The sequence below is a fragment of the Podarcis cretensis genome, assembly GCF_951804945.1.
Source record: "Podarcis cretensis genome assembly, chromosome: 8".
Lineage (NCBI taxonomy): Eukaryota > Metazoa > Chordata > Lepidosauria > Squamata > Lacertidae > Podarcis > Podarcis cretensis.
The window spans coordinates 70,597,189-70,621,740 of NC_137177.1; the positions used below are offsets into that span (position 1 = coordinate 70,597,189).

At 45.3% G+C, this 24,552-nt stretch overlaps 2 protein-coding genes across 3 annotated transcripts in view; both read right to left on the minus strand.

The window, feature by feature from the left end:
* MRPS16 (mitochondrial ribosomal protein S16) overlaps positions 1–24,552 on the minus strand; it is a 317,894-nt gene that overhangs the window by 81,143 nt on the left and 212,199 nt on the right. The window lies entirely within an intron of this gene.
* The window catches only part of TP73 (tumor protein p73), a 71,542-nt gene that overhangs the window by 40,466 nt on the left and 6,524 nt on the right, over positions 1–24,552 (minus strand). For both annotated transcript variants that reach the window (XM_079986990.1, XM_079986989.1), the window contains exon 2: positions 10,732–10,977. In XM_079986990.1, the coding sequence (XP_079843116.1) occupies positions 10,732–10,977 (246 nt within the window). The remainder of the gene's footprint in view (positions 1–10,731; positions 10,978–24,552) is intronic.

Below are 24,552 nucleotides of genomic sequence, written 5' to 3' on the forward strand. Positions count from 1 at the left end.
CATTCCAGCAGCTGTTCAACTTTAAGGCCTCATCTGCACCATGCAGTTAAAGCCCTATGGTGCCACTTTAAATGGCAAAGAATCCAGGGGAACATTAGTTTGCTAAGGATTCCGAGAGTTGTTAGGAGAGCCCTATGCCCTTCACAGACCTACAGTTTCCACAGTATTGATCCTTTTCTCTGGGAGCTACAGCCAGAGACAGGCAAATCTGTCTGTTTTGGTTTCTCACTTTTGCACACATTACCTGTTTAGATGCATTATTTATTTATTTATTTTATTTGCATATTTTACTCTGCTGGAGAACTGCACTATAAAATTTAGAGAAGTGCATATTTCGAAGGATGGCTGTTGTTTCAGTTCACCCGTTTGTTTCAGGGAGTAAATAAGCTCGCTTTTAGATGCGAACAGAAGTGGCTTTCTTCTCCATCCTTACTGATTGGTTCTCTGTTTCTGACTCTCTGGTTAATTCATTGGCTACACCCTCCTGGTCCTCTTCACTCTCATCTTGGACAGCTGCCTGCAGCCAAGGTTCAGTGAGGTGGCTGCCTCTGGTGACAAATGAAGAGAAGCAGAAAATGGTGGCAGCACGTTGGAAAGAAGTCCTGTAGATGCCACCCACAGTCTGACCTCCATCGTTTAAAGCCCTAAATGGCCTTGGTCCAGTATACCTGAAGGAGCATCTCCACCCCCATCATTCTGCCCAGACACTGAGGTCCAGTGCCGAGGGCCTTCTGGTGGTTCCCTCGCTGTGAGAAGCCAAGTTACAGGGAACCAGGCAGAGGGCCTTCTCGATAGTGGCACCCGCCCTGTGGAACACCCTCCCACCAGATGTCAAAGAGAAAAACAACTATCAGACTTTTAGAAGACATCTCAAGGCAGCCCTGTTTAGGGAAGCTTTTAATGTTTAATAGACTATTGTATTTTAATATTCTGTTGGAAGCCGCCCAAAATGGCTGGGGAAGCCCACCAGATGGGCGGGGTATAAATAAATTATTATTATTATCCTCCAAACTAGTCTGCTGTCCCATCAGCATAGCTGAAATAAGAATCAACTGTCCCCCTGGCCTGATTATGTGAATGTAATTGGGGGAAGGGCATCTTATCCTTTCCCTCATGAAGCAAAATGTCTTGGGTTAGCACTGTCCACCTCTCCTTTGTGTATCTTCCATTTATTTTAGTGAGGTTTATGTCAAAGAACTTCCTCATCATTGAAAGAGCCCTACAAAATCAGGCCAATAGCCTACCTGGTGCATCATCCTGTTTTCCTACTGGCCAAGCAGATACCTCAATGGAAAGCCCACAAGTTGGACCTGAGTGTAATTTCAACTCTCCCTTCCTGCAGTTCCCAGCAACTAGTAGCCATTGATAGGCTTATCCTCCATGTATGGGTTGAAACTGTTGTAATATGCAGTTACTGACTCACACTTGTGTGCATGAAAGGGTTTTTGAGACTTCTTTTTGTCCATTTGTTTTTTACTGAGGGGGATAGGTATCAACCACCATTTTTTTCTTTTCTTCCCCATCCACCAGGTTTGTGTTCAAATCTCCAGAAAGGTTTTATTCTTATTATCAAGCAATTTTTTATTTTATTTTTTGCAATTTTAGTGGGGTGTGTGTGCGTTTCCAGCATTCTGGGAAAACTTGTTTTTTAACCATGACAGCCCTGAATCCAATGATCTGTCATAATTCCACCCTTGCAAAGCTTACAAACTCCACTATTGTCCATTGCAAAATGAGATTGGAGATCCTTTTTAAAGGTAAAAGGCATATTAAATCGCATTGAGATTCCCAGACCCAAAGCCAATGATAAGGAAGCATGCCAATGGGACACAGAAAGCAATTCTGCCATGGGGATTGTTATGCAAAGCCTAGAGAATTGCCGGCTGATCCATCTTGAGCATTGTGAAACTGCAGCTGAAGCTTTAAGAAAGCTAGAATTTCCATTTGGATTTGTTAGCAAGAGACATCAGGCAAAATGGGTGCTAACACCAACTGACCAGCTGGCCCTAACAGGCTTTTTTTAATGACAAGCAAAAGGTCTCAGTTCTGATCAGCTCACTAGGAGATAATTTTGATGCTTTTGCAAAAGTGTTGTAATGATGAGATGTCCTGGACAGAGCCATGGCATTTCTGAAAGAACACTGCTCCCCAAAGGATGAAGCGTTCCTTCCGTCACAAAGCGAGCCTTCTGACTCAAATGACTTCTCCCATTCCAGGGAGAATGCCCTGGCCAAGAGAGAGCCTCTTACTTGCTTCAGATGTGGGTAAGAGGGGCACAAGGCCAATGTGTGCTGGAGCAGCAACCCTACCCATGAGGCAACACATTCTAGACAACAATGGGGGAAGCCCCAGAGGAATGTGAACAAATAGAAGGAGACAGGGCAACATGAGCAATATGCTCTTACAGGATCCCTCGCAGGATTATCAACAGTGGGTGTTCTTCTCACCGTTCCCATAACAGGAATTCATTTAAGAGTCTAGAACCCAAGAGCAGGAACATTCTGATTTCCAACAGTGATGCAATGGAGATCCAAAACAAGGGATCCAGAACGTTAAGACTCAGAGTAAACGACAATCCAAGAGGCCAACAATGTGGTTGATGTTTTCGTACGCTCCAAGTCTGAGCTGCAACATGCTAAACGTCTCTGCATTAGACAAGAAAGAGTTTGCAGGGCACTTTGAGAAGAACAAATGCCATGGAGTTAAAGATGGTGTCTTGTATGCTGAAGCAAACTTGGAACTCTCTTCCAAACCTCTCTCTCCAACATAAATTTATTTGAAGGCCATCCAAGGTGGTGGCCATCATTATCTCTCATGGGAGCAAATTCCATAGTTTAACTATGGGCTGTGTGGAGAGGTATTTTATTTTGTCTGTCCTGAATCTTCCAGCATTCAGATTCATTGGATGGTACCAAAGATCTAGTAGAGGAGGAAGCACTTCTTTCTGTCTATGCCATGCATAAATTGCACACGCCTCTGTCATGAACTCCCTTTGGAGCTGCTCTGCTGTTCTCCAAGGAAGCCAGATTTGTGTGGTCAATCGCCCAAGCCCATCCTATTGTCTTCAGAAGGCACAGCCTTGCTCCAGCAGGTGCTCTCTGGGAACCTGAGTCCCTCCCAATCTTTGCTGAAGAGTTCCAGGGAATTCACCCCCTCAGCAAATGTGATGAAGCCCCCAAGAACACAAAGCTGAAAACAAAACAAAAAAGTGTGGGGAAGAGTACCAAGATGAACCAGAATAACAGAAGGGAACACCCAGGCGCCGAATGATATTTTAATTGCTAAACAACAACAATGAGCCACTATCATCTAAAAACATTCCATCGCGGAAGTAATACTAATGCTAAAACATTCAAAGTCAAAATTTATTGACTCCTTCATACATGCTAGCTTTTTCATTACAGGATTATTTCAGTACTTTGAGAAGCGGATAAATAAAGACAGGATTTATTAAATCTATTTAATTTATTAAATTAAATTTGGAATGTCTTGAGTAGCATATATAGATTTTTGCAGGACACAGTCTCATATATATATATATATATATATATATATATATGATGTTTCTTCTGGGGGAATGCAGGGGTACACATACCCCTAAACATTGTGTGTGTGTGTGTGTGTGTGTGAGAGAGAGAGAGAGAGAGAGAGAGCGCTTAGTAGCAAAATTTTGCATTACATTTTGCCTCTCTGCAACACTCTGCTGATGGGGCATCTGGGGTACTTCAAGACTGCCAATATTTTCAGGTAGGATTCAATCGCACACTACCAAATCCAGGTTGTGCAATTAAAGTTGATTTGCACAGCAAACCACCCGCCCCACCACCCCCAATAAAAAATTATGGAATAAGGAAAGTGACCAGAAAATGAAATGGAAAGTGTGGGATAATAATTGCTTGATGTAACATCTTATAGCCTCCCTGCAAACAAATCATAATGAATGCAGAATAAATAGTTCATCTAAAGGTGATCCTAGTTGAACCCCTATTGAGTTATAGAAATTCAGAGCCCGCATCTCCCTATCAGATAGCTGTCCAGTAAGTTCCAGCTGATAAAAAAGCCCTGGGCAATAGGTATAGAATCACAAAACTACAGAGTTGGAAGGAACCTCAAGGGTCATCTAGTCCAACCCTCTGCAATGCAGGAATCACAGCTTCAGAATCCCTGACAAATGGCCACCCAACCTCTGCTTAAAAACATCCAATGAATGAGAGTTCACCACCTTCCAAGGTACTTTTCTCCACCATCAATCAACTCTTACCACCAGAAAGTTCTTCCTAATATTTAGCTGGAATCTCCTTTATTGTCATTTGAATCAATTGCATGATGTCCTCTCCTCTGGAGCAGCAGAAAACAAGCTTGCTTCATCTTCCATGGGGCATCCTTCAGATATTTGAAGATGCCTATCATATCACCTCTCAGTCTTTTATTCACCAGGCTAAACATGCCCAACTCCCTCAACCGTTCCTAATAAGGCTTGGCTTCCAGGCCCTTTGTCGTCATGGTCACCCTCTTCTGCACATGTTCCAGCTTGTCAATATCCTCCTTAAATATATTTCTCTTCAGAGTAGGAGCAAGGGAGACAGTGGCCTTTGGAAGATCTCTACTCTCCCCTAGGGACTTTCAATAATCAATTCATTCTGGAGGTCCGTTCTTAACCTGGAACTGTTCTTAACCTGAGGTACCACTTTAGCTAATGGAGCCTCCCGCTGCTGCCGTGTCACCGCTGTGCAATTTCTGTTCTCATCCTGAAGCAAAATTCTTAACCCGAGGTACTATTTCTGGGTTAGTGGAGTCTGTAACCTGAAGCTTCTGTAACCTGAAGCTTCTGTAACCTGAGGTACCACTGTACAGGTATCTCTGCCCTAGAATGGGAGGCCCCTACAGCATTCATTAATTTCAATGGGTCTACTCTGAGTATAGCATACTTGAAAGCAACTCTGGGTGGTAGTAGGGGTGGTTTTCTCTTCTGGAAGCACAACCTCTCTCAAACCACCAGGAGGCTGATTATCCCAAACTGCACATTGAGAAATGGAGAAAGATCTGCTTTGGTCCATAGGATTGACTTGGAGAATCTATGTCCAAACTCTTGTGACATTACTGGGTTGCCCTGGACAAGCTGTTATCTCAACTCAGCTTTACCACCAGAGGCCCATGAACTTACAGTGGCTAGAAGCTCCTTTAACCAGATGTGCCAGCTTAACTATAGTACATCAGGTGGTGGTGACCTCCGTACTGGATAACTGCAATGCACTATGTGGGGTTTCCCTTGTGCTTGACCCGGGAACTGCAGATAGAGCAGACAGGAGTGAGGCCCTGTCAGCATGCAATACCTCTGCTCAGAGATCTGGAGTGTTTGCCTGTTCATTACTGTGTCAAGTTTAGGGTATCACAATTGGTATATAAAGCCCTTAACGGCTTGGGGAAAGTTTACTTGCGGGATAGCCTTAGCCCATGTGTGCCCAGTTGACCACTTCAATTAGCAGAACTGGCCCTGTTACAGACGCCACATAATACTCGTTCTACAATTGTAAGAAATCAATCATTTATTGTGGGAGCACCTACACTTTGGAACTCCCTGCCTATTGATACAAGGCAGAGAGGCCTCTTTTTGTCACCTGCTTGAAATATTTTTGTTTTGGCAAGCCTATCCAGACATGCAGAATAATAATAATAATAAATTGTTGTTATTATTATTTATACCCCGCCCATTTGGCTGGGTTTCCCCAGCCACTCTGGGCGGCTTCCAGCGAAATATTAAAATGCAACAATGCTGACAAGTGTTTTGATCTCATTTTAATTACCAATGCTAATTCTCTTTTAAATGTGTTTAGCATTACTTTTTAAAAAATGATCATTTTCCTATTTCTTGAAAACCACTACTTAGAGGTTTATTGCATTCAAATGGTATACACATTATGCTAAATAATAAATAAATAATGTGCAATCCCAGAAAAACTGATCAATGGACACTCTGTCCCTAGCAACACTTACTCAAAAGTATCCCCACTGATGGCAAAACAGTTTACATTCCAAGCAGGTCTTCTTGGGGCAGTCATCATTTCAGCCTAACATACCTCACAGGGTTGTGAACATAAAATGGAGAGGAAGAGCGCCGTGTATGTCACCTTCAGCTCCTTGAAGGAAAGGTGGGAGATTAAAGCATAGATAGATAGATAGATAGATAGATAGATAGATAGATAGATGATAGATATAGATGATAGATAGATGATAGATAGATGATAGATATAGATGATATAGATATAGATATAGATATAGATATAGATATAGATATAGATGATATAGATATAGATATAGATAGATTATAGATATAGATAGATGATAGATGATAGATGATAGATAGATAGATAAGCAAGCCATCATTGCACAGAGCAGGCAACATCTCAGATTCTGAACACAATTGCAATCATGTTCTATGCCTGTTTATTTGGAAGTATGTTTGGTGGGGCTTACACCCTGGTGAGTTTGTCTAGGCATCTCCACATTGAGATTGCAGCTGCCTAACTGTCTGCAGGACTATAGTCAAGGAGATGTGCATCCAGAGTTTGCGTGCATTTCCTCGGGAGTTGGGCTCCATTGAATTCAACGGGGCTACTCCCAAGTGCGAATGGGCAAAACCTGTCTGTTTCAGTTTCTTGCTTTTCCTGCCGCAAGCCCATGTTTTCTCCACATCAGTGCCCGAATTCCAATTTTTTTATATACTTCTCATGAAAATTCACTCGCATTTGTGAATTCCTGCTAGTTCTTGGTATGCAGTTTTCCTAACGTGAGCAGTTTTTGCAAAGCAGTTTCCCCACAGTGCAGCACATTTTGGTACATCATTTACACCAATATATGCACCCTTTATGGATATCTTTACGTCAATATATGCATTCTGATACACTGGAGAAAGACACAGCAAGATTCGGAGACATCCACATTCCGAAGGATGACTGTGTCTTGTTGCAGAAAGTACAGATTAGGTTCACCTTTAAATGCAAACTGAATCATATTTCTTTCCCCATCATACCTGGCTCCCAGGTACTGTAAGTGTGCTTAAGCTTGTGGTGAAAAATCAGTTGAAATCTTAATGCTAGACAGTAGCATGTAAGACTGGTGATGAGCTCATCCTAACACCTTCCAGTATGAGAAGAGTTTTGTGCGTGCCATTTAACTTGGGCTGGTTTATAAATATTACCACGATGATTTAACAGCTAGCGGAACACTTGCTACAATATTTGCATGCGTGTGCAGATAATGGGCTTTAATGCCTGAGTGCCAGCTCTCCTTTTAACAACCACTAGTCAGTGATCATAGAATTGTAAAGTTGGAAGGGACCCTGAGGATCAACCCCTCAATATGCAGCCATCCCATACGGGGATTGAACCTGCAACCTTGGCATTAGCAGCCATGCTCTAACCTGTTGAGCTATTACTAATCACATTAAAGTCTGTGCCATGAAAAGAAATCCTGCCCTCCTGTGGGTTCCTGGTCACTCTGGGCTGGGCTAAGGGAGTTCAGTTTAGGGAAGGGAAGCCTGGTGGTAGACCACCTGCTTTTCATGCAGAAGAGCGCAGGTCCTACAACCCTGCAGAATCACCAGGGGAGGCTGGGAATGTCCTCTGCCTGAAGCCCTGGGAAGTTGCTGCCAGCCAGTGTCAAAAAGACAGAGCTAGATGGACCAATGGTCTGGCTCGGTATACAGCAGCTGACTATGTTCCTGTGTTTTAAGGAAAGGGCTGTAGCTCAGTGGTGGAGCACCTGTGTTGAATACAGAAAGTCCCAGGTTCAATCCCCAGCATCTCCAAGGTGAGATGTTGAGACTCCTGTATGAATTTCCTGGAGAGCCACTGCCAGCCAGTGAAGGCAGTACTGAGTTAGATGGACCAGTGGTCTGATTCAGTCTAAGGTGGCTTCTTATATTCTGTGATGGAGGCTAGGCTTTGCCCAGAGATGGTGCCCTTATCAGCACCATTTTATGGGTTTGAAACAGCTATATGCTGCCTCCTTCATGACAGCTTGCAATAAAACTCAGAAATGCAATGATGACAGTTAGCGAATAGAATACTGAGAGAACAGTAATGGATAAGGCAGGCTGACCCACTCAAAATTACTACAATATTATGAAAGGCCTGAAGCAAAGGGAAACCCAGTAACAACCCTTCGAAGGACAGCCTGCAGAGGGTTGGGGTTGGAGCTGAGTCCCCAAATATCTCAGGAAAGCCTGCAGCATTTGTGGTCTGGCAATGAATTCCAAAGCCACGTGCCTGCCAACGAGAATGCCCTTGTACCCAAATAAACAGTTTACTTAGGAAGAGAAAGGTGCTATGGTGCCCTTGGCATTCTCCTCACCACTCAAGCTGCATTATCCTGACTGATAAGGATGAGTGAATCTGTCATCTTCAGCTTCTCGGTTTCTTTTCTTAGTCTTAAGTTCAGTTCTTCACATTTCGACATCAATTTCCTGATTATTATTATTCTCTCTCTCTCTCTCTCTCTCTCTCTCTCTCTCTCTCTCTCTCTCTCTCAAAAAACAAAACAAAACAAAACCCCACAACCAAACACCCAATAAAGGGCTCATGAAAATTCGCCATGATTTTAATGTGACAATCTCCTGATATACGCATGCTTATCTGCAAGTCTGCCTAATATACACATTTTTGCAAAGCAGTTTCCCCAAACAGAATACAGTTTTGCATGTTGTTTTCACTTAATGTCATGCATTTTCATGCATGCTTCTTCACCTCAGCCAATGCGCTTTTGCTGTCCGTAACTTGGCTGCCTTGAAAAATTCAAAGAAGCGCAAACAGGTAGGCTCGCCTTTAACTGTGAAGTGAATCAAGTTTCTCCTCCATCCCTACTGACAGGAACCATGTGGGAAGGGAGGCTGTGTGTGTCACAGGAGCAGCATAGAAGGATGCCTGTCTATGTACCATGTACCACATGTGTGGTGATCATTTGGAGACTGCTGAGGAAGGGAACTGGCTAAACCTGCTGCTTAACCTGAATGATACCAGAGAAGTGGGTTCAGACCCCTCTCAACCTTGATGCAGAAAGTGGCTAGTTTGCTTTGTCTGATAGAGCTCAGTGGGTGAGACTTTGAATGAAGACAGTTCTGAAGGCACGGTCTAAGAGTTACAGCCAACAGCGTGCTCTCCCCAAGTGTTGTTGGACTACAACTCCCATCAGCCCAAACCAGCAAGGCCAGGGTTGATGGGCATTGTAGTCCAACAAAATCTGGAAGGCAACACTTTTGGCTACTGCCAGTCTAAAGGGATATGACACAGCCAACTTGCCATACTTAAACAGAGTGGCTGGAGCCACCCAGAGTGGCTGGGGCAACCAAGTCAGATTGGCGGGGTACAATTAAATTGTTGTTGTTGTTGTTGTTGTTGTTGTTGTTGTTGCTATCAGGTCTGGTCAGCACATGGATGCATTGCTACATGGGAAACCCAGCCTATGCTGCACTAAGTTGTATGATCAGATATATGTGTAATAAGTGAACAGTAAATGCCACATCTGTTCAGCTATGCCCTGCACCCTTTTGCTTGCATTGCACCAGGTGTGATGGGATTTTGGAACTGGCTTGTTGAGAAAGAGGTCCCATATAATGGACATACCTGCGACCTAGCTCCAAAGTTGGACTGAAGAGCGAAAAAGGCAAGATGGTTGTACGGTGCATTGACACATCTGAAAAGTCTGCTTGCCCAATATGGGCAAATGCATATTTAAAAGAACGCCTATTGTCATGCACCAGCATTTGAGGAAAGGCCATAACTCAGTGGGTTGAGCACATGTTGAGCATGGAAAGGGGCTCAGATTCAATCCCTGGCATCTCCAGGTCCTTCAGAAACCCTGGAGAGCTTCTGCCCATCAGTGTAGGCAAGCACTGAGTTAGATGGATCAGTGGCCTGAGTCTGCACAAGGCAGTTGCTTAGGTTCTAAAATAAATAAATAAGATGGCAACCTATTGAGAGTGCATTCCTGGCTGGCAAATCCCCAGCTGAAGGACATGAGAAGCTGCCTTATACGGAGTAGGACCAGTGCTTTCCCCCCTAGAAAAATAGGTACTGGTACTCACCATGAAGTTGTTATAGTAAGTGCCACACTTTTTAACAACAACAAAAAAAAGGTGCTGCACTTGAGTACCCCTTGAAAAAAAGCACTGAGTAGGACAATTGGTCAATCTACCCTAGTATTGTCTTCTCTGCCTTGCAGTGGTGTTCCAGGGCTTCACTGAATCACAGAATTGTAGCGTTGGAGGGGACCTCAAGGGCCATCTAGTCCAACCCCCTGCAATGCAGAAATCTCAACTCAAGTATCCATGGCAGATGGTCATCCAACCTCTGCTTAGAAACCTCCAAGGAAGGAGAGTCCACCACTTTCCGAGGTGGTCCATCCCATTATCAAACCAGCTCTTACTGTCAGGAAGTTCTTCACAATATTTAGGTTAGAATCTCCTTTCTTGGAATTTGAATCTATTGGTTTGGGTCCTACCCACTGGAGAAAACAAGCTCTCTCCATATTCTATGCAGCAGCCCATCAGGTATTTGAAGATGGCTTTCACCTCTCAGTCTCCCCTTCTCCAGCCTAAACCTTCAGGCATGAGATTTACCTGGAGACACCAGGAATCAAACCTGGGACTTTCTGCATGCAAAGGGAAGCCGTTCCTCCACTGAGCTGTGGCCTTGCCCTCCAAAAGAGCCAAAAAACCCAAGCCATGCAACTTACTGTCCAGGTCGCAGATTTAGCCGTGCTGGATTGCTGGAAGGTGACCTCGAAGTGATGCGGCCCCGGGTAGTCAGTGTTGGACGGGATGACAGGCGCTGGGGACATGGTGTCGAAGGTGGAGCTGGGCTGCGAGTAAGGTGAGAGCGTCGGGACATTGGAGGCGTGCTCGGAGCTATAAGGGCTAGAGGAGGCGGCCCTGCTGTCAGTGCTCTGATCCATGCTGTTGTTTAGCAAATTAAACTGAGACTGGAGGAAAGGAAACGGAGGGGGAGGAGGATGGAAAGGGGGGGAGGAGGAAGGAAGGGATGGAGAGAAATAACACCGCCAGTTTAAACACATGGAAATCTCAACACACTCCTTTTTTTTGCAAAAGAAAAAGTTTTCCAGGTGTCTTGTTACAGGCACCTTTAAAGGGGTAGCCTCACTCCAGAGAAAACCAGCATGGGCCATTCATGGCTCAGCTTCTTATCTTTAGCCACTACACCACCCCCAATTCCAAACAAGCCACCACTTGTTAGAAAAAGAGAAGGATACTCTCTTTTTTGCCTTTTGCATTTTTTTCTAACAAGACTGACCTTGATCCAGGATGGATCACAACCCAGGATATATACATGCATGCATGCATGCATGCATGCATACATACATACATACATAATACATATAACAAATTTAGCAAAATGGAACCCTTGCATTTTGCCCTTGGGAAGAGCTAAAGGTTTTGTGATTTGGGCGCTGTCCATTCTGAAAGTGAGACTAAAGGCATTTGCATAAGTGACTGGCCCTCATGAACTATCTTTAGGTGTAGCTGTGGGTAGAGATAGAAAAAGATGTCCATTTCAGTTCCTCTCCTTTTTCCAGTCTTAAATCTAGATTGCACATTGCATTTTCCCCCCTTTTACATAAGACAGCATGAAAATGTATGTGTGTGCATTTTTACACACGTTTCTCCTTTTTTGTGCATTTTTGCAACACATATTTGCCTTCTGTGAGCATTTTTGCAAGCTGTTTCCCCCACCTTCCAATAGGATGCAAGTTTGACTGTTATTTTCACTAATACTTGCATGCTTGTTTGTATGCAGTCTTTGCTTGGAATATTTCATTGAAAATCTTCTCTTGGAGAAGTGCTCATTTCAAAGGAGAACTGTGTTTTGGTTCACATAGCAGTTTTGGGGGGCAGATTTGAGAAGTTTGTATTAAAATGCAGACCACATGAATTTCCCCTCCATCCCTGAGCCAAAAGTGAGGATGGGAGCTGCAGTTCAGCAACCTCTGGGTGGCCCATAGGTTCCCCACACCTGGAGGTGATGTCCAAGAATCCTTCCAGCTTTATAAGTCTATGGGCAAGTTTACTTGCAATGGGCTGCAGTGCATTCTCATCCACAGATGTAATGAATGAGCACAGCAGTCATCTGTGCAGAAGCATAGAACTATTAAGAGAACTGCAGCTGTGGCTCAATTAAAAGAGCATCAACTTTGCATGCAGAGCAGAGCTTCAAACTGTGACATCTCCAGGCAGAGCTGGGGATTTCCTCTGTCCAAAACCCAGGAGAGCCACAGCCAGTCAATGTAAACAATACTGAACTAGATAGACCAAAGGGTCTGGGCTCAGAATAAAGCAGTTCTCTACTTCCTTGTGCAGGTAAACTTGTCCAAAGAACTGGAAGCAGGTGATAATAGTCTTACACAAAACCCATCTACCCCTTTTCAGCATGAGGACTGTGTGCTGAAGGTCCAAGGGTTGTATGCCACACACACACACACAGCAGATATAAAGCCACACACAGGTCATGCCATGCTCATTGCCACTGAAGTGCTGGGCTGAGTGGTGTAAACCTCTCCATATAACTCCATGCTTTGACTGGGCCATTTCACCGTTGCAGTGCTGAGCTGTGCAGAGGGGCTTTAAGCCTCTCAGCTCAGCGCTGAGATGGAGAAAAGAGGGTGCTGATTTTGCTGGGGGCTGGTGGGTCCCCTGCAGTGGATGTGGCCCATGGGCTTTGGGCATGGAACCCATGAGGCTACCCCACTGATTTCTCCCTGGATGGGCAAATGAATCTTGAAGACTTTGCAAAGAATCTTCCCTGGGGGCAAATAGGGTCCTGGCTTGCCAGCTACCTTTAGCCAACCCCCACCTGCCAGCCTTCTTACTTTCCACTAGTCAACAGGGGGCGGGCACTGTCCATCAGCTTCCTCCACCTTAGCCTGAGTGTTGCCCCTTGTATAACCCAGCAGGGAGAAGGAGGCAGATGGGGCACAGCTAGAATGAGTCGGCTCTGCCTCTGGCGCCACCTGCTGTTGGGCCTCCTCCCTTTGGCCCCACCACTCCCAATGGGCACCACAATGCCACACCTGAAGATGCTGCGCAGAAAGCAAATGCCCTCTTGCTGAGTTACAAAGCCTCCTTCCGATCCACTTTCCTTATTTCAATGTATGCATCTCCCACCTTTTTGAGGTCTTTGAGGCAATTCGTGAGCGTGTTTGAACAAAGTATATTTTTGGTCTTGGCAGAGGCAAGCCTGCACACGTACGTAGGTCTTCCACCCCAGAACAGGCACACAGATTCCCTTGCCCTGTGCTTGGTGTCCAGGCTGAAGGCCCATGCCAGGGCTTCAATAGCTTTCTAGCATCACTTGCTGGGGAGGGACCATAAACTCAATGGTTAGAGCTCCTGCTTTGCACAGAGAAGGCCCCAGGTTGAATTGCTGGCATCTCCTGATACAGCTGGGAATATCCCCTGCCCAGAACACTGAACACATGACAGGCAGGGCCAACTACCACTTAGCTGTGATTCCTGCATTGTAGCGGGTTGGACTAGATGACCCTTGGGATCCCTTCCAACTCCACAATTATAAGCTTCTATGATTCTAACTTTGTCCATGGAGTTTTCTTGGCAGGGCTACTGGAGTGGCTTGCCGGTTCCTCCTCCAGGTGGATCACGTTTGGTTAAAACTCTCCACTATGACCTGTCCATCTTGGGTGCCCTGCTCAGCATAGTTCATAGCTTCTCTGAGTTATTCAAGCCCCTTTGCCATGGCAAGGCAGTGATCCATGAAGGGCAATGACCAAACTGCGGGAGGAAGTGGAAGACAGGAGTGTCTGGCGTGCTCTTGTCCATGGGGTTACGAAGAGTCGGACACGACTAAACGACTAAACAACAACATGATTCTAACTAACTAGTTTCTGCTGCCATTCTCCTCTCTGCTGAATACTTCAAGGTTCTAATGCAGCCTCTCTCAACCTTGGGTCCCCAGAAGTTGTTGCACTACAACTCCCATCATCCCTAGCTGCCAGGGATGATGGGAGCTGTGATCCAACAACAGGAAAGTCTGCTCTGGTGCGTTCAAAAGAAAGCTTGGGTCATTACCTGTATCCACACTCTAGGTCTCAGGCTCAAAAAATAAAGTCCGCTTCCTGGTTGCCATTACAGAACCCTGGTTGCCATTACAGAACCCAGTTGGGAGAAGGAAGGGTGACAAAGCTAGAACCAGTTAGCTGTGCCTGTTGTTGGCTCTGGTGCCACCTGCTGTTGGGCTCCCTGCTTTCCGCCCCACCAGCCTAAACATCCACCAGCCACCATGGCATGCAAGGGAAAAAATAGAGAGCACAACAACTGATTGGTTAAGCCCATTAGAGATCTGAAGTGAATGTGAAGGAGAGAGGGAGATACGCAAAGTGGTCCAGGAAGGAGGGGTTATGATGGTTTAAGGAGGGTGTGAAACCAGCCCAGGAAGGTGTGAGGATGGGGACAGCACTGAAGGTCAAACAGAGAGGCTTGGAGAGGCATATTCAGGCCCTGTAACTGACCTTCCTCACTACTGGCATGAAAAATACAGCCATTTATTTCTTTGGGAAATTCCTAAACTTCACCTTCACCCAGAACATGAATGTGTGAGCAGTGTACATAAGAATCAAACATCAGTATAATATCATCATCATCTACTCATATGAGTTAAAATAATTTATAAATATTTTTTTTTAAAAAAACAAACTTATATGCCACCTTCTATTCAGGGGCAGAGGAAGGGGGCAGTGGGGGCGGACCGCCCCGGGTGTGTTCACTGAGAGGGGTGACATTCGGCATGCTGCCAGCCCATGACTTCCAAGCCTACCCTGAGCCATCGGGGGAAGAGGGGAGCTGCACCACTTTGCCTGTGCCATTCCCCCCCTTCCTCCTTCATTTTGACAGCTCAGGGAGGCTTGGGAGTCATGGGCGGACAGCGTGCTGAATGTCCCCCCATCAGGGACTCGCTCTGCCCCCGTGGGTGGCTTGCTCCGTCCCCGGCGGCAGGCGCTTTTGCCGCTCCATGCACCCAAGTGGCTATCCCATGCCTGGGAAGGCACCCTCCATGCCCTGCCCCCCTCGGGAGTGCGCTCCGCGCCCACGCCCCCCAGAGCTCCCCTGCCCTCCTTGGGTGTGCACCTGCCCTGGGCAGCTTTGGGCATATGCTCCACCGCTGCTGCTTCTATTCAGAAGATTTAACGGCAGTTTACAGTCAAACGATAATACTGGTGATGATAATGTACTATAAAAATGCAATAAGCCAACACTGAAATGCCAGAGCAACAGCACCTACAACATCCAGCAGCAATTATCAGTACAATATCTGTGTCCAGAAAAATGCTTGGGCAAATAAGAGTGGGTTTGTTTGTTTTCAGCATACACCAGAAACTGTTGGAGCTAACCTTACCTTGCTGGTGAGCAGGGCTGTCTTAAGCATATCCGGCGCTGTGGTGCAAAGATCCCTCCGGCGCCCCACCCCCGTTTCGCAGAGTTGTCGACCTTTTCCCAAGCCTCTGTGGGGATCGCTCTCCTCCCAAGGAGGCTTGGGAGGCAAGCTGCATGCCCGCCAGCCGTATGGTTGACAGGGCACAGCTGGCGGGCATGCAGGAGGGAAAGGGGAGGCCGCCGGTAAAGCCGCGCAGCTCCCCCACTCACTGGGGTGCCCTGAGAAGCCAGCGCCCTGGCACAACGTGCCAGTAAGCCCAATAGGAAAGACAGCTCTGCTGGTGAGAGGGTAGTACAGCCATAGAATCATAGGACTGTAGACTTGTAAGGGACCCCAAGGTTCATCTGGTTGGCATGTACTAGGGTTGCCATATTTAAAGAACTAAAAATCTGGACATATTTTTTTTTTGGGGGGGGGGGTTTAAAAACCCGAACATTTTGCCGATTTCCCAAAATCCTCCCCCCTCCAGATGCTAATTCCACCATTGCAATCCCAGACATCTCTGGGGAAATCTGGACGTATGGCAGCCCTATCATATACATTCTTTGGCCACACCCATCAACATCAATGGGTCTACTCTAGCACTGGATTCCACCCAACGACCTGACTCTACACCAGATAAAGCAAAACTCTGAAGATGTGTCTGCAAAGCACCAGAAGCTGGATGGATTTCATTTTGCAGATCCCCAGTTCAACACAGCAATGGAACTTAGTTACCCTCCCCTCCTTACCAACATGCCATCAATCTTAAGATTTTTAAAACTAACCAGACTTTGGAATCAAGGGACAAGTTATAACTTGGGATTCTCGAACCTCACCCACGGATAACTTTCTGATGTTGCACTCTAATAGCTTCCTTTCTTTTTCTTTTTTCTTTTTCTTTTTTTTTAAAAAAAGTACCAACATGAGACATCCATGTCAAGCAAGACCTCCAGCGCGTTGCAACTCCTACAATATCATCAGTGTTCAGTGAGTAACAGTTGGAATTCGGAGCAAGACTGAACTTGCACTGGTGGTGAACACCTCTTTTCTCCCCGAAAATATGCATGCAAAACTCCTTTGTCCTCTTTGATAATACAGTTCCAGGATGCTTTCGCCCTCCGCACTATGGATCTTGAGGTGCCTCCTCAGACAGAGATCCCCAAGAATAGGAATTGAGGAGAATTTTGTTTTGTCTGCATTTTAAAGCAAACCAACCAAATTCACAGTTCTCCAGCTAATATGCAGCTTGAACAGAGTAAGCAGAGTCTGTTTTTTTAAAATGCAGTTTTGGTTCAAAAGACATATACTGAAATCTGTATTTTATGAGGATAATGGGTTATGGCCAATGCTAGGCTTAATGAGACCAGACCTATTGAAATTACCGAAACAAAGGTAGTCATGCCCATTAACTTCAGAAGATCTACTCTGAGTAGGACTAGCACTGGATACCATCTAATGTGTACAAAGGTGTAAGGCATATAAAGTGTGAACTTTATAATAGAAATGCATAAAACGTATGTGCAAAAAATGCATATTTCAGGGGGAAGTGTTTACAAGGATGTGTATAATTTAAGCACAACATTTTCATTTTTAAAAATATATTTTTTTAAAAAAAAAACTATAAAAAACCAGGACAGGACAGACTTCTGGCTGAAAAACACATGAAAATACAAAAATGTGTTTATCAGGAGGAAATTCATACTAAAATGCTGAAGAATTTTCATGATGATGATGATGATGATTGAATTGCAAATTGCTGTAGAAAGAGATAGAACTGAATTTAAGATTGGAAAAATGAGACACTGAGATGCCACAAACTAGCAGATCCTTCCATTGCCAATGATGGGGAACTGAATAGGCATAAGAAAATACTTCGGCCACCTTATGAGAAGAGAAGACTCCCTGGAAAATACCCTGATGTTGGGAAAGATTGAGGGTACAAGGAGAAGGGGACGACAGAGGACGAGATGGCTGGACAGTGTTCTTGAAGCTACCAACATGAGTTTGACCAAACTGCAGGAGGCAGTGGAAGACAGGAGTGCCTGGCGTGCTCTGGTCCATGGGGTCACAAAGTGTTGGACATGACTAAACAACAAGAAGGAGAACATCAGAGGTGTCTTTCTCGATCTGACTAAAGGTACAGCATCCAGTTTCCCAAGCTGGTCAACCAGATGCACATGGGAAGCCCACCATAAGGACATGGCTGCAAGAAGCCCATCCCACCGTTATTCCCCAACAACCGGCCATCAGGGGCATAATATACAGCCATCATGACTTGATGCCACTGATAGCTTCCTACTCCACCACCAAGAATGTGTCTAACCCCATTTTCAAGCCATCACAAGCAATCACCTAATTTTGCAGTAGCAGCTTCCATAGTTTATGCCCTGTGTGCAGTCCTTCCTTTGGGCTGGAATCTCCTACCAATCCATTTCTTCAGCTGATCCTGTGTCCTTGTCTCATTAGAGAGAGTAAAAAAAACCCACCCTCTCCATCCACTCTCTCCACAACATGCCTAACTTTCTAAAAAACCTCTGCCAAGTCCCACACCCACCTTTACTCAAACTAAACATTTCTCCGGTCAAAATAAGGCTGTCCTATTCCATACCCCGCAATACATCTCAGATGAAAATAGGGACATCCTAAGGAAAAGAAGCACATTCCTGGATCAGTTCAGAAACCTGGATGACTTCTTTAAATCTAGGACTGTCCCTGGAAAATAGGGGCACTTGGAGAATCTGAACTTTCTTTTCTTTTCTTGAACTAAAAAGGCTGCAGGGATAGGAGCTTATTAGTTCAAAAAAAAGAAAAGAAAATTATAGGGGTGTTGCTGTGATCATTTTAGTTGCCATTTTCTACTCCTTTTTTCTGATTTGCAACCTCTTCTGAGACTGGGCACAGCATTCCACATGTGACTGCACCATAGATTTCTATAGAAGTGTTGCAATGGGGGCAGAGGGTATGGATTCACTTTGGTTAGGATGCTGTTGTGGACCTTTGCCTAACTGGCGCTTTCTGAAAAGATAAAAGAACACAGTAACAGCCTGTGAGATCAGCACAATGGCTCATCTAGCCTGGGATCCTGTTCTCACGGAAGCCTACCAGATGCCTCAATGGGAAACCCGCAAGCAGGATCTGAGTACAAGATCACTCTCCCCTCCATTGATTTTCAGCAACTGGTATTCAGAAGCATGGCTGTCACCAACTATGGAGGCAGAGAATAGCCATCACAACTAGTAGCCACTGGTAGCCCTCTTCTCCATGCATTTGTCCAATCCTCTTTTGAAGGCCATCAAAATTGGTGGCAGTTCAATAACCAAATAATGTGTACAAAGCTGTGAATATATTGGAGCAGGGGGCAGTGTGCATAGAAATGCTAGTGAAAATGCATATATTAGTGAAAATGCATCATGTTAGGGAAGACTCCTTGCGAGTAAGTGTATGTATGGCATTTAAATTGTGCGTACTATTACGAGTCTTGGGAGAAAAGCAATGACAAACCTAGACAGCATCTTAAAAAGTAGAAACATCACCTTGCCAACAAAGGTCCGTATAGTAAAAGCTATGGTTTTCCCAGTAGTAATGTATGGAAGTGAAAGCTGGACCATAAAGAAGGCTGATCGCTGAAGAATTGATGCTTTTGAATTATGGTGCTGGAGGAGACTCTTGAGCATCCCATGGACTGCAAGAAAATCAAACCTCTCCATTCTTAAGGAAATCAGCCCTGAGTGCTCAATGGAAGGACAGATCATGAAGCTGAGGCTCCAATACTTTGGCCACCTCATGAGAAGAGAAGACTCCCTGAAAAAGACCCTGATGTTGGGAAAGATGGAGGGCACAAGGAGAAGGGGACAGCAGAGGACGAGATGGTTGGATAGTGTTCTCGAAGCTACCAGCATGAGTTTGACCAAACTGCGGGAGGCAGTGGAAGACAGAAGTGCCTGGTGTGCTCTGGTCCATGGCGTCACGAAGAGTCGGACACGACTAAACGACTAAACAACAACAACAACTATTACGAGAAAATGCCATGAACTTGGTCAGCATTTTTATCGCGCTACACCCTCAAGAGCTTTAATATGTGGTACTATGACAGAATTACTAAATGTAATCCAGCATGGATCAGATCAGAAATCTAGACGAGAGATTACCGGGAGCGCAAGATATACAGATAATAAATGGCTTGTTTTAAAAGAAGAAGAAACAAAACCACAACGGTGGCGATTACTGGTGAAGTAAATTAAAGAGACACAGTCACCCTGACTCTGGCAATTATCTCCTAAGGTTACAGAAAACACATGGCCTGTGAGCATTACACAGGATCGGAGGCAGCTACCGTGAGTGACTCACGCCAATTAGCGCAAGTTAAGAGTCAGACCCCACTGAGCACACACCATGAGTGTGTTACACTGTTTGGTAGACAACAAGGTCTAAGGCAGATTACCTTAAATGCTAAGTGATAAATTGACAGATAACTTCTAACTGTGAAGAATCAGATTACAAATCCCTTTGATTTTAGTGGAATTCACTTCCAGGTAATACATTTAGGGTCCAAAATTGGAAACAGGATCCCAATGAAATGGCCAGGATTTAATAAATGCAACTTAGAAGCCAGGCTCTGGAGCGACTTTTAAAGTTACAGCAAAGGGTTTGAGCATGAATTAACATTGCCATTGTTCATATATATGGGAGAGAGAGAGAGAGAGAGAGAGATTGTTTGTCGTCGTAAACTTCATGGAAATTTCTGTGCCATTGGAGATGTTCTTGCGGGTTGTTAATTGTTCAGCAATTTCATGGATCAAAGCAAAAGAGAAATGGAAATAATTACTGTGAAATTACTTTCTTTGCAAGATAGCTTTAAGAGTATAACATGGTGATTTTTCTACATAAAAAGGTATTTACTGTTTGAGATTGTCAAGGATAAATAATGTCAGAAAAGCTAAGAAGCACGCCAACCGAACGTAACATGTTCAAGCAGAAGTCTCATTGAACTCAGCCTTCCTTTCTCGCTTGTTAAGAGTGCTTAATATACTTTCCTTAAAAGCACATACAGTAATGTATGAATGCCATCGGTGAAACACAGAAAACCCATAAAGAAACAAGCCTTCATATCTGTAATCAAACAATAATCCGCTAATTTCAAAGGCTAGGGCACCAACACAAGAGTCTGAGTTTATCAAACATTAGTCCCATTAATTTCAATGGGTTGTATCCAACTAAGTTTAACCTAAAATAGACTCATTGGAATGAATTGGTCTACTCTAGGACTAATGTTAGATAAAGCCTAATGGGTCTACTCTGAGCAAAATCTAACTGACTACTTAATGGAACACTTAAGGACTACTTAACTTACACATACTATTGATTAAAGGCATTAATCTACTTATAATATTTGAAATAAGAGCCAAGCACATTCATCAGTAATTGCCAGTGAGCGCCTTTCTTTTATTCTAAGGAAGCTCGTTTCTGATGCACTGTGGTAAGGAGTCAAATTCTGTGGGCATGCTGACAAACCCTCCTCTATCACTCTTTGAAGACCATGCTGAGGACCAAAACATTGTGTTGCATTTCGCTGGAACCCCTGCAAACAGCTGAACTGTCACAGTGTAGGCTACATCGCAGGATCCCATTCCTAAAAAGGACAACGTGGATTCCCCTGTGGTCTTTGTTGACTGCCATATCCTAAACGTACTGGGTCTTTGGTTTTACAGATCCCTTTTTGTCCCCAGTACTCTTGAGCAGCTTCCTAAACAGCCTCCCTTACAAAGTTATGGATGAATGGGGAAATACCACCTCCAGACCAGCAAGAGAAGCATTAAAAAAATTAACATGTGGGAGTCAAGTCGGAGCCCAACCTTTATCTCAACTGGAGACAAAGGTCAAAATACACCACTGAGCCACCGTACCAGATGCCTTGCCAAACAAGCATCCTGTGCTGTAGGACCCAACTCCATCTTCAATGCAAGCCTGCTAGAGTGAGATCAATGCGTCTCCCCACATGCTCAGAAGTGCAAAGACGGTGGCTGGCAGCGTCCCTCCAGGTTTTCAGACTCTCTCTGTCCTACCTGGGGATGCCAGGGATTAAACCCAGCACCTTCTGCATGCAAAGCAGATGTCCTGTGCCACTGAACCATTTGCTAACAGGCAAAGCAAATGCTCCCCTGTTTCAACCCATCCTGAGCCAGCCCACGCTGGCATTCCTCAAGAATCCACAGGTGCCCTGTTTAGGTCTAGCCAAGCGCCACCGCGTCACGGGAACCGAGCCCCCGGCAGAAGAAAAGTCGACACCTACCGTGGTGTAGTGCTGCATTGGGTTGCTAGCGTACAGCATTTTAGTCTTCTTGGGGTTTAAAAGTAACAGGGGAAATCCCTGTCGCCGGAGTCATGGAGTCAAGGGGTGGATGGTGGAGCCGCGGGGGGCATTTAAACAGCATGCAAAAGTGGGGAGGGCGGTGAAGTGCCTGTGGTGTGCCAATGGGGAAAGGGCAGCGGAAAGATGTGGGGCTGGCTACTTTGGTGGCTGGCTATTTTGCTTGTTTCTCTACCCCCACCCCCAGCACCCTCCCCACACCTTAGTTCTGTCATCTAGCTGCATCTAACAACAAAACTCATACCCACCCCTTTCCCTCTCTCATGACTATTCATTAAAGAAATAGGCAGGCCTAGACTTGCCCGGTGATGTATTGGACAGTACCACTGGTTCTCAGTGGAAAGGGGGGGGGTTGGAGTGTGAGGTGGGTGTCCTTTCTGCACAATAAAACCAAGCCAGACTTAATTCCCATGTCCAAAATATTTTTTTAGCTGCATGAAACAGATTTTGGTGGTACGTTGCCTTGTCATGGACAGAGTGAGACTTCTCTGCATGGGCAAACGGAACGATTTGGAAATTGTCCCCAGGTGTGTGTGTGTGTGTTTGTGTGTGTATATTTGTGAAGCTGGAAAAGGTCTGTTCCCAAGACAGATAGTAATAGATTATAGAAGTCTGTGCTTTAAAGAGAAGGCCTTCTTTCTGCAACAAAAACATGTATCAATCCATCGATGGATAGATGCAGATACAGTAGTACCTCGGGTTACAGACACTTCAGGTTACAGACGCTTCAGGTTACAGACTCCGCTAACCCAGAAATAGTACCTCAGGTTAAGAACTTTGCTTCAGGATGAGAACAGAAATCATGCTCTGGCGGCGCGGCGGCAGCAGGAGGCCTCATTAGCTAAAGTGGTGCTTCAGGTTAAGAACAGTTTCAGGTTAAGAACGGACCTCCATAATGAATTAAGTACTTAACCTGAGGTACCACTGTATATGCAAGAGTGCAAAGCGGGGTACTGATTGTGCTGCTTCCATACCACTGGCATGAATGGATTTTAATATCATGGAGTCTGCAAGCTGGCAAGCTGCATGGAAGCTTCTCTCCGTTGACCTATAAGGCTTCGGTCCACACCATTAGGGCTGCCATACATCCGGAATTTCCCAGACATAGCTGGGATTCGTTTGCCCAAAATAGCGACTGGGTGGAATTTCCGAAAATTGGTCAAAATGTCTGTGAAAACCCGGGCGTACGGCAACCCATGTTTTTTGCAAGAGATTTTGCAAAAGAAGCTCAACAACTTTTGTGTCCGGATTTCTACTTTCTGAAATATGGCAACCCTGCACATTATACATTCAAAGCATATCCATCGCACATTTAAAGTACCTGGCTTTCACACAAAGTACCCTGAGAAATGTAGTTTACGCCTCATGGAGCAACAATCCCCCATGCCTTTAACATACTACAGTTCCCAGGATTCTCTGGGGGAAGTCATGAGGGCTGAACGTGCTTTGAATGTATGGTGTGGATCTGGATAGTTTGTCTTTTGATTGTGTGTGTGAGAGAGAGAGGGTGGGGAGGGAGAGAGAGAGTGTGTCTCAAGGACTGGCGAAGAGAGGATCAGGAAGCATGGAAGGTGATGGGCAGCTGCCTTATTTACTGCATCAGACCACTGGTCCATCCAGCTCAGAATCATCAACGGCAAAGATGCAGAATTTTTTTCAGCTTGAGGGCCACATTGCCTTCTGGGCAATCTTCCAGGGGCCACATGCCAGTGGTGGGTGGTACCAGAGGCAAGAGCAGGTGGAGCAATGAATGTAAGCTTCAACTTTGTGCAGTAGAATGGTTTCTACTCACACTTGCAGACACTCATCTCTATCCTTCACCAGGCAAGCAAGAGGGATGGTCCAGCTGGGCAGAAGCACTCAAGGAGAAGCTGTGCTCCCCCTGCTCTTCCTCCAGTGAGACCCCTGGTTCCAGATCTGAGCAAGAACAAACCCTGACACTGTGGTGATTCTTCAGTGTCCACCTTGTTCCCCAGGGCCTCTGGATATAGTTGTGAGTTGTGGCTTGGGAAGAGTTCCAAGGGCCAAAAAGTGAGGTTTGGAGGGCCACATTCAGCTCCAGGCCTGAGGTTCCTAACCCCTGGCCTATGCTGAACCACATTGACTCTCCACCCTTTCTGACAGGGCCCATTTCCAATTCTATCAAAAACCAAACCTAGGAGCTTTTGCCTGCCAAAAGCAGGACTCCAAGTCGCCTCTCCTTCCAAAGGAATCGTTTCTGTCCTGCGCTTCCTTCTCAAAGGAGCCCAGGGCAAGCAAGCAACAAGTGATAAAACGATAAAGACCACCTTGAAAACAATTCCAATACAGATGTGGACTGGGAGAGATCTCAACTTAAAAGGCTTGTTGGGAGAGGAGGAGGGTAGGGGCCGAAAATACGACAGAGACAGCAGCTCTGTCTCTGGAGGGCATTCCAGAGGGCAGGAGCCACCACACTGAAGGCCCGGTTTCTATGTTGTGAGCAAAGGACCTCCTGGTAAGATGGCATTTGCAGGAGGCCCTCACCTGCAGAGGGCAGTGATTGACTGGGTATATAAGGGGTGAGCTGATCTTTCGGGTGTCCTGGTCCCATGATGCATAGAGAGCTTTGTACACCAAAACTAGCACTTTGAATTTAACCAACCATAGGAAAAGAACTTATCAATGCTCCGGGATGTAGAGTGCACATACTAACAAGTGCTTGCATATCAACCAACAGGCTCATCTGGATCCAAATTCACACTCTCAGGACCATTGGAGATATTG